The sequence below is a fragment of the Haliotis cracherodii genome, unplaced genomic scaffold (genome assembly GCF_022045235.1).
Source record: "Haliotis cracherodii isolate W230 unplaced genomic scaffold, xgHalCrac1.p SCAF_1, whole genome shotgun sequence".
NCBI classification, from domain to species: domain Eukaryota; kingdom Metazoa; phylum Mollusca; class Gastropoda; order Lepetellida; family Haliotidae; genus Haliotis; species Haliotis cracherodii.
In genome coordinates, this window is record NW_027266264.1 from 26,231,321 (window position 1) to 26,242,389 (window position 11,069).

General features: G+C 40.3%; 1 protein-coding gene across 1 annotated transcript in view; it reads right to left on the reverse strand.

The window, feature by feature from the left end:
* LOC139454988 (proton channel OtopLc-like) overlaps positions 1–9,923 on the reverse strand; it is a 43,114-nt gene extending 33,191 nt beyond the window's left edge. The window contains exons 1-5 of the mRNA XM_071236580.1: positions 9,810–9,923; positions 6,217–6,289; positions 5,340–5,417; positions 1,804–1,894; positions 34–148 (exon numbers count right to left, since the gene is read on the reverse strand). Coding sequence (XP_071092681.1) covers positions 34–148; positions 1,804–1,894; positions 5,340–5,417; positions 6,217–6,289; positions 9,810–9,923 — 471 coding nt within the window. The remainder of the gene's footprint in view (positions 1–33; positions 149–1,803; positions 1,895–5,339; positions 5,418–6,216; positions 6,290–9,809) is intronic.
* Between the last annotated feature and the right edge of the window lie 1,146 nt (positions 9,924–11,069).

Here is an 11,069-nt window from a genome sequence, read left to right on the forward strand (position 1 = left end):
ACCCGGATCTTCACGGATCTGTTAAATACTAACCTCAAATGCGTACATGTGCGTTGTGGTCACAAAGGACTCTGTGATTGGTATGACTGATCCTAGCACCACCAGCAATATGCCGTACAGTCCACTCAGCATCAGGAACAGGCTGCCTCTGAAGGAAAAGACCATCTCCAGTAGGCGTGATAATAACATAGGCATGTATACTCAACAGGTAAGGAAACTGATCGTATCCTGTGACATTTTAGAAGCATATTACTGAAACTTTATCTTTGAAGATTCAAGGTGGGCCAGATTTTAAGAATTAAAGAGTGACTATGGTTTTACGCCGCATTAGCAATATTCCCGCAATATCACGGCGAGATACACCTGACATGACCAGAGTATAAGAAGGCCGAAGACGTGTACACAGTTATATGTATCGAGAATCTTTCTTTCAATTAAAATTGTGAATTCAAATTTAAACGCAAACCAGCAACGTGTGTGTCCTTTACATAAGTAATAGTGAAATGTCGGTGTGTGTGTGTGTATGGGGGGGGGTAGGGGGGGTTGGGGGATGGGGGTTGGCGGGTTCATTCCTCTATAGAGATGTGCAGCAGTTGGAGATGGAGATGGAAAACTACGTTTGGCGTGTGTTTCTTTTGAAGCATATTTGAAACCTACACTGGTGCATCAAACTGCGGTAAGAATGTCCCTCAGAATCAGAAATCAGGCAGCAATCGGACACAGACACAGTTTTTTGTCACAAATTTGTACATGTGTAAATAGTCAACAAGTTTCACCGTAATAACAACTGACAAAGACTGAAGTACTACATTCCGTGGCGATGCGGCCATCAAACCATCTGTTTCAATCAGAGGTGATTATTTAAGAATAGACTTCAATATTTTTTATGTTTATAGGAGTGAGTGAGTGAGTATGGCTTTACGCCGCTTTTAGCAATATTACAGGATTGGCAAGGCAGGGGACACCAGAAGTGCATACTGTGCATACTGGAGTGCATACTGTATACTTCCGGAGCGCAGCTCACCTAAATCATGACTATTCACCCATAAGAACGATACGTGGAAATAGGCTCTATCTTACAAATCCACTATTGTCGAGCAAATACATACTTGACATAATACCGACTAACGACAAACCTGTAACGCCACTCTTTATCATTAACATCGTCAAGTGGATACTATTTACCCTCTAGTACAATGCTATTTGTGACCATCTCTCTCTCTCTCTCTCTCTCTCTCTCTCTCTCTCTCTCTCTCTCTCTCTCTCTCTCTCTCTCTCTCTCTCTCGTTGGTTTCACCATTAAAGCTGATGCGCCGTGATATAACTTGAATACTGTTAAATTAAAAACGGCGTTAAACCAAACTCAAACACTCACTCACACACACACATCTGCCTCGGTCTCGCGCGCAAGACACACACAGTCATGACACAACCTTTATTTGTGGAACTGCTTCTTCCATGTTGCTTATGATCATGTAACTTTGAAACAGTTATGTTAACCCATACATTGGAAGAATATAGAATATATAGAATAGAGTGAGTGAGTGAGTTGGGTTTAACGCCGCTTTTAACAGTATTCCAGTTATATCGCGGCGTGTCAGCTTAATGTGGGAGGAAAGCCCGAAGTGATGCAGGTCTCAGACGTTTACCACTTCGGTGAAACCCACGAGCACGGGTATGGTGCTGACAAACCTAGAAACATAATCGGGGCGAACCGGGATTCGAACCCACAATCATAGGTTTCTGGCGTGCCCAAGGGACGCAACTCTGCACAGCGAATCGCTATAGAATAGAATATCTTACTTGACGTCCATGACTTTCACAGCTGCAGATGCGCCACGGTTCTCGTCAGTCGTGTCGCTGAATGTAGGCAGCATTTGAGCATCTTCACTTCCTGCTGGGAAAAAATGTAGTGTTCATTATCATGGTCATGTAGCGGTCATCTAGTGGTCATGCCGCCCTCAGCCAATCAGATAAGTACGTCAGTTTAACTTCAGAGCACACACATGAATGTTTACGTTTCAATACTTCAAAGTCAAACCATTTATATTTTTACCCTCTTCGTGTTCGTCAATATAGAACATCGTACGTCCAGCCGACGGCGTCGATTTGTTTCTTTTGAATATAAACACGACGTAGGGGCTTCAGAAAAAATCGTTTTACAACGTTCAGCTTGTTCACGACTGCCGCCACCTTGACTTGTGGGATGGTTCCAGATACAATCGTTTCATGACTCAATGTTGTGCCTTTTACGCGAGGCGATGAGAACATAGCACTATCCCAAATATCAATAATAAAGTGAAAAACAATAGACAGATGTCACTGTCGTCATAGAATCAATCACTTCACGAACTTCTGCTTTTCTTAGCCTGATAAAGATTTAGTGGGAATTGTCCTCAAAGACATATTGCTTGTACGTGTCATGGCTCTCCTCTTTACGTCAGGCATGTTACTCTGGCTGGGATATTTACATGTTGCTTAAGACAACAATGAATAGCCTGATGACACAGATACAATCGAATACACGTATGGGTCAGCGAAGATGAGATGGGTTCGTTTCCAAACACCCCCTCAGGCGCAGGATGTAGTGACAGATATCACACCATGGTCGTATCTTACACATAGTCCTTTAAAGATAGATTCATTCTCTTATTTGTGTCCATATGATGTTGCTGTCTATGTCTAGATGCAGTAACTAGTGTCACTTCCACAAGAGAGTCGCTTTGGTTAGATCAAGGGATATCTCCTAGGGGATACATCGGCGGAATGTAACTGCATCACAATGCTTTGTAGAGCATTGTGACGTCGTCGTTACCATGACGTCACAACCAAATGACACCAAATGACAAATGACACTGAAATAGGTTAGCCGCCCCTTTTCCCTTTAAGACAATCGTTACTTCTGCTTATTTATTTATTAACGGGATCGGGTGGTCAGGCTCGCTGACTTGGTTGAGTCTGGTGAGTGAGATCCGGGTTAGAATTGGTCTTCAGCAACGTTTGGTGTCAGTGCAATGGTAGACATTAAATTTGTACCCAATCTCAATATTATCAATCGTTAATGTCTATGTACTGTCAGAAAACAAGATCTTCAGCAAGCGATACTTGTCGTTAGAGGCGACGAATGGGATTGGGTGTAGCCAGGCTTGCTGACTTGGTTGACGCATGTCATCGTATCCCAATTGCGAATATATATGCTCATGACGTCATATCACTGGATTGTCTGACCAAGACAAGATTTTATACAGACCGCCGAATATATGCATGAATATTGCTGATTGATCTTTAAAGAACAAACAAACACATAAACATGATTTATAATGGTAAGTATTAACTTAAAATAGTAAGTAGATGACTTGCTTTATGGCAGCTTAACATCCTCGATTACCTAATGTTTTATATATACATTAATCATATCCTGGACCCATTCTTCTCGTTTAGGAAGTGACGTCATCATCCCCATTTCTCGTATTACTAACTTTGCACAGAATTTCTTTCGCTCATTACTGTTATTTGATTGGACGGTTAGTTTAGCGTATAGGAATCGACTCAAACCGATTCTTTGGAAGCGAATCGTTCAAGGATATTTATTGTAATAGATTAGCTTTGATCACTCAATGTCTTTTAGAAGGAGTTCAAATGTAAGGGATAACCAACTATTGGGTTAGATCGCTGACTTTGTGTGCTGGCGATTTGGTGCCTCACTCTGGCAGTGTGGGTTCGAATCCCGGATGGGACTCAGCCCAAACACGCACCAGAATCTGTACTTTACTGAGAAGTATATCATTTGTTAATTTGACAACTTTCTAAATTGCATTGTGTGATCATAGTTTTCGGGCATGGGAGCCGCTCAAATGTACACTTGTCAGAGGGGTACACACAGTGCGTGATCTAGACTACCAGTTTTCGGGCTTTCATTTTGTGGAAGCCTCGGTGTCTGAGTGGGTTCGAATCCCGGATGGGACTGAACCCAAACAAGTGCCAAAATCTGTATCTTACTAAGATGACGATGAGATGAAATGGAGTTTAATTGATTGAAAGCGTTATCCTAAATATAACATGTATTACACGAGAACACTTTCTAAATGACAATGTTCTTTCGGACATTGTAGCCGTACCAATTTCCACCTGTCAGAGGGGTACACAAAATACGTTATCTAGACTACCAGTTTTCGGATTTCATGTTGTGGACGCCTCGGTGTCGAATGGGTTCGAATCCAACCTATACAAGTAATAGAACCTGTATTAAGCTAAGACAATGTTATCGAAAATATAACATTTGTTACGTCTGACCACTTTCTAAATGGCATTGTGTGTTCACGAGAATGCTTGTCACTGAGAATCCGAGGGGCAGTCGAAAGACCTATAACCTATAAGCAGATGTGGTGGGATAGTAGAATTCACAGAGAAGTAGAATAATCTTTCAGATGGTGATGTGACATAAATCAGCCTGCATACGATGGACCAGATGGTTTTGTTATTATGATAAGCGAAAACACATCATCACATGCCTCATCATGATCAGGATAGCTGACTGCAAGGTGGTCCACGTGTCAGTATTGGTCGGAGGAGGAAGACCTCCGAGAACTGTCCAGCTAATGAGACCATTACAGGGTGGCACAGAGTTCAATGCCACTGTATGCGACCTAAGGACATGAGAAGGGAATCGCATTGATTTATTACGACCATTTTAGGTGTTTACTAATTTTAGACGTTTTACAATAACTTGGATGTCAGGTTTCACTTCTGAAATGATGCGGGGGCACGGGTGGCCCTGTCCTCAAAGGCGCCGCGATTCGCTGTGCAGAGTTGCGTCCCTTGGGCACGCACAAAAACTATGATTGTGGGTTCGAATCCCGGTTCGCCCCGATTATGTTTCTAGGTTTGTCAGCATCATACCCGTGCTCGTGGGTTTCACCGAAGTGGTGACGTCTGAGACCTGCATCACTTCGTGCTTTCCTCGCACACTAAGCTGATACGCCTTGATATAACTCAGTCTGGAATACTGTTAACATCGGCGTTAAACCCAACTCACTCACTCACTGAAATGATGCAAGTAGTGGGTACCACGGCGTGAACCTGAAAACTTGAACATATCCCCATAGACTTATTGAATCGTTATGGCAATTCAGATTCAGGAGGATTGTTACTTACTTCTCTGTGTATTTCACTCTCCTACCACATGTAAGTCAGTCTGAGGCGTAACTGTACGTGACGTTACTGGATGATTATCGGACATCACGAAGTGATTTGATAAATTGTTGCTAACGTCCACTGTTGGGATGAACGTAGTTTGATAGACTGGGGCTCTGTTGGAAGTGGAAGCAGGAATCTCTTACCGTCAATATTCTGCGAGCTGCCATTCAGGTTTCGCGAGTTTGAATCTTGGGGCAGGAAGAAAGTCACAATGCCATCCCCTGCAGAAAAGACCATGATACTCAAACATCGGAGATAGTTTGGGCGGAGAAAGTGATTTAAAGATCGGGAGATAGTTATGGAAAATCGCTATCCACGCCGAAAGGCCGGGTTCGATTCTTCACACGGGTGTAATGTGTAAAACCAATTGTGTATGCACCCCCCCTGCCGTGATATTGATGGAATATTGCTCAAGGCGGCGTAAAACCATACTCACTCAATTTCATCTACTTGCGGGCGTAATCCATGCGGGATTATATAGAAGGCGGATAACACAGCCACATTATTCAAAGATCGGTGATAGTTTTGGACGAGGGCAAGGTCGGTTTAAAGTAAGGTCGGAAAACAAATAGCCTGATTTAAGATTGAACATACTTTTAGCCAGTGTTTATGGATCGCGTGAAAGGGGACATTATTTGGAGATTAGAGACAGTGCAGGCGATAGCAAAGCCTGTTTATAAAGAATACACCCTCGCATTGGTATATTCAAGACACATGCGTGAAGGGGTTGCTTTTAACAGTACATTTTCGATTTGTAAATATTGGCACAACAGGGGGCAAGGGTGGCCCAGTCGTCTAAGGCGCCGCGATTCGCTGTGTTGGAGATTTTTTATCATGTTCAAATGTCGCATTATCGCGTTGTCGACTTTTGACAAAAAGTGCTATGTATAAAACACCCAAAATCTCGCGTTCTCGCGATCTCGCATTCTCGGGTTTGGGGTATATTTAGTTCGTTTCCAAAGGTCGAATGCGAGATCGCGAGAATGTCCCTTACGGTATTCCATAGTATGGTCATCTTACCTGACTTTGATTCCTCCACAGGTGAAATGCCATTCTCACTGTCTTGAGCAAACGCGACTTGAAATTGTAAAATCTGAAATTAGTATTATCCACATGTTCATATGCAGAAGTTATCTTCACATTCTCCAGTAAAACACATGTATACATTTCATTAATCAGAAGTAATGTAAGTTTAAATTCAAACGTATTGTACAGTTCTAACATAAAGTGAAACTTTTCCCAGATAACACTTAACACTTGATAAAAACAAACAGTATAAAAATAGGAAAAAAATCAAAACTGTAGTTACGATAATATAAATTTATGTATTCATGCAAATCACTTGCACGACTGTATGTAGTTTATTAAAAGTCACGTCTATCGTTAATGTATATATTTTAAATTTTCAAATACTCGTAAGATTGCAATACATATGATATTTTATCATAACACTACAAATCTGTAATTCGAAACTAATATTACTCATTTCAAAACCCCATGTTTGTACAAATATTAGAAAAGTAATGATCGATTTACATACAAGATATTTCAGAAAAAAAATCAACACATACCATCTGAACTGAACGCCAAGCAATAATCCAAAACACATACTGACCAGTGGCTCCTGTGCACCTTATATACTCAGCTCAATAACAAAGGGTATCCTACAGGGAAGCAGAACGCACTGGGTATTCTATTTAAAGCATTGCGCAAACGCCTCTCCACTGATTTAGAAGGATTATGCAGTGGTTCAGTGGCTGACTATGCTGAATCTGTCTCCACACTGACGAGGTGATGATTATGTCCACTTATCTTGAAAATCGAAAATCAGCTGGATACAGATGAGCTTATTATCCACAGACTCGTAAGAGGCATGCAGGATTACACAAATGAGCGTCAACAGAGGGGAACGGTCATTGCCTTGCCTCACGGTGTGCGGTTATTCTTTAGTTGAAGAGACATCGGCACGTATGCTATTTTTAATGACTCCACTTAAAATGTACTCGCTGCGAAAAAATAAAACACCTTTCTTAAATTAAATAATTTGAAGTAAATTGGTTCATTGAAGAATGGGGTAAGAAAAAGATTTGCAACCTAACGACTCCTACCATAGTTTAAATGTTGAAACTCTGTTCTGAAAAAGCAAATTTATAGATTTCAAAGATAAGATGTCTATGATACCCACGAGCAGTTTGTTTAATGCGATTTTTTTTTGATTTTTCAAGTATATAGAAGTACTCTTTCAGAACTGGCTAAGAGCAAGACTGAGTACAGTTCTTTTGCACAAATAATACCGCTAACTATAACCGAGAGGTATACTTATTTTTGCTCATCAGTTTATATGGACCATGTTTCAGAAGATATGCAATTTGCATTAATTCACATGTTTTCAAACCGTCCAAGTAATCAATACCATTATATGTTTGATATTGATATCCAACCAAAAGAAAGCGGATACGTACCAATTTTCCATAGTTAATTTTTCAGTAATTGCCAACATTATTGCTCGAACAGTGTCATGTGTTTTAACAACCGTCACTGTGATCACGTTCTTATTAATCGTATTTTTACAATTCATTGCATACTTATATTATTAAATTAAACAAATTCTAAATTTAAAATTCAACCTCTGCCTCGAATTTTTTTCTAAAACGTGTTATGGTGAAATGTCAAGTTATTTTTAAACCCCATTAGAAATGCACACAGGACAGAAAGGGAACGCAATTTAGTTCAGACATTGTCACACACAAATAAGCATTCAAACTTGACAAATGATTTGTTTGTTTGTTTGTTTGATAGATGTTGAGTGAGCAGACTGGTCGATCAATAAATTTAAGTTACAACATTTTCCTGTTTCCCTGAGGTGAACACATGGAATGATAACATTTGATAAATACGAGTATTGTGGCAAATGTTTGAAGTGTGAAAATTCAAACAAAATATAACATTTCATATGTTACTGTCTTAATGCATAAATATCCCTTCGTACGCCTTATCAATACGCCCCTTGATCGACAAAATACTATAATAATACTTGAATAGGCTGCTTTTACTCGCCCTACATTGGGCTATGTAACCCAGAGTTGAGTATATTCATGATCGTTCTGTTTTACGCAGTCAGTCACCTATATATGGATCGACCATATTTTAGATTCCGGATTCGAATAGGTCCCCAGCAACCTTTGCTGGTCACAAGAGCGGATTAAAAGGTTCTGGTGGTCAGGTTCGGTGACGCGGTTGATTGTTTGTCATCGTAATCAGACCGGATGAGGCGTCGCTCATAATATCAACCACTGGTTTGTCTGGTCAAGACTCGATTATTTACAGACCACCTTCTGCTGGAATCCTGTTAAATGAAACATTAAAGAGCCAACAAACATTTTGCTTGGCAGCGACAGGATTATTTAAAGGCCGACCTTTACATATTCCTGTCTCAGCCAAGCAAATTGGTATGCTAAGCATATGGTGACATTCAGCCAAGGCATATAATCCTCATTTTAGAAGACATTTGCGACGCGCATGGGGTACTGGGTTTCTATTCTGCCTCTGAATGTCAACGGCATGAACGAATGTGTAATAGATCGCAAGAATGTGAGAATAATTATCTCAAAGCTAAAACGGAATTTTCCTGTGGATATTCAAGGACAGAAATGTATCCAACACCCCAGTCTTGTACCAACTAATGAACATCGGGTTGTTAAAATGTCTGAACTGGCAGATTGAAGGTCATCGTACTCCGACAGCATGGACCGTTGCTCGAGCTATCAATCAGTGGGTTTCCTGGTACAGACTGCGTGACATGACAGTTTATATATATACTGGAATAAGTTGTTTTGTGGAATGGGTTGTTTGCGAGGTTCCTTTTAGTTAACATCGTAACGTTGACGTGTGCAGAAAGGGAATTGCATTCAGATGTTTGGGCCACGCTTTACTTCAGGTCTTTTAGAATACCTCAATGACGATCTCTAAAGGCAAGTAGACGTTTCAGAAAGTCTCAAATATGATTGCACGTCGAGTAGATGCAGCGGACTATTCTACAAACTTACTGATAACTAAATATTTATCAAAATAGCTATGCCTTGCACTATATAGCTTTACCGATTGAACAAGATCAGTTTTGTCAAGGTATCTCAAATACGTTTTCTTTCCATTTCAAACCGCGTGCATTTCCTGACCAACTGGAAATAGCACTATGGTATAACAACTGCAGAATTTGAATGTGAAATATAGAAGTTGTGTACACTTATATTACTCCGAAAAATGGTTTGCGTTCGGCTACAAATTAAATTTACAGGATATCATTTTGGAATAACATTCCTCTAATTTCCAAACATAGTTGGTTTATCTCCTTCAGGTGATATTAAAGAAGACGATCACAGTTAGTTTTGCCCACGGGTATAGCTTTCGGATTGGTCAAATAGTGACACCCGTTTTGCGAACCTGACAATATGAAAACAACTGAATTTGGAAAAGAATAAATCATTATCGAAAATAAAATTTCCAGTGCAACTAGGATCGTGTAATATATTATCCGTTCATGATGATTTCCGGTTTTGAGTTTGAACAAACTTGACCCTTCTGCTAAAATGTCCTTCATCCGGTAAATTAACTACAATCTGAGGAAACGTTGCCACCAGTTGAATATCAAAGTCATCTGCACTTGGGTAACATCTGTCAATCCCTCCTATTTCTTGCTTTTGAGACATAACGTTAGGCATAGCATCCATGCTTTAATGACGGCTTCCAGCACTACCACCTAGTTACATGTCGAGCAGCCCCACCCAGGGTGTTGTTCCCGTGCCAGACATAAGGGTGGATTTGTTACGCTTGGGATACCACACCCAATGGAACACCACAACTGATTCGAGTTGACACATCGTTACTAGCGCAGGCGTAATATCACCATCAACATTATTGTGTGTATTCCGTGAACGCCTCTAATAGGCCACTTAAAATAATTCTTGCTTCTCGTGACTTTTAGGGAGGGAATATATTATTATTTTTTAATAGATTACAAAATGTATAAACGTACAAACGGCTAGGTTCCGCCGTGAATCTGACCCTTTATGTGTGACATAATCATTGCATTCTGATGCAAACACAAACTGTAGTGTGTTGTTTACTTTATGATTAATTACCTTCTTACATCCGAATTATCATAATTAGTCATGGTATTTTATAACCGAGTTAACCTAAAATTCGACAAGAGATATGATGAAATTCTTGATGTGGATTATCAAACTTCCTTAAAGTTGGGTATTAAAGATATGTTCAAAATATTGCTTTGTAACTGTGTATTATTATCGGGGACAAATGACTTCACACTCCAACATGTATCCATTGAATGTGGATTTATTATTTAATGAAGCGCTCATAAAATATATATAGACACTCAAGGTGTGTTCATCTGTGTTCTTGGAGTGTGGTTTCACGCTATTTTAGCAATAGTCCATTAATATCACGGCGGGGGAGACCAGAAACGGACTTCACACATTGTTCCTATGTTGGAACCCGAACCCGGGTCTTTAACCACTAGTCTACCCACCGCCCTATCCACGTTGTGAAGTGATAACAATATAAATTATGACAGAAAATCATGATGCCGGGTGATGCCTTGATATAACGGATCATGGATCTTTCAAAAAAAACATTGGCTACCCATCCTTTCACACGTATCAAGTTTACCAGGAGCCGTTGAAAGGGGGTCCCAGAATGACTCCTATCTTGATCCTTGTCGTTCAGTAATGTCCACGTATTCGTGGGTGTCACCTAAATGTTAACGCCTATGACCTACGTCACATTGAAATTGTCTTACATTTGCAGACGGCAGATGATATTTATTTATTAATGTTATGACGCGCAGGAGTGGGCGT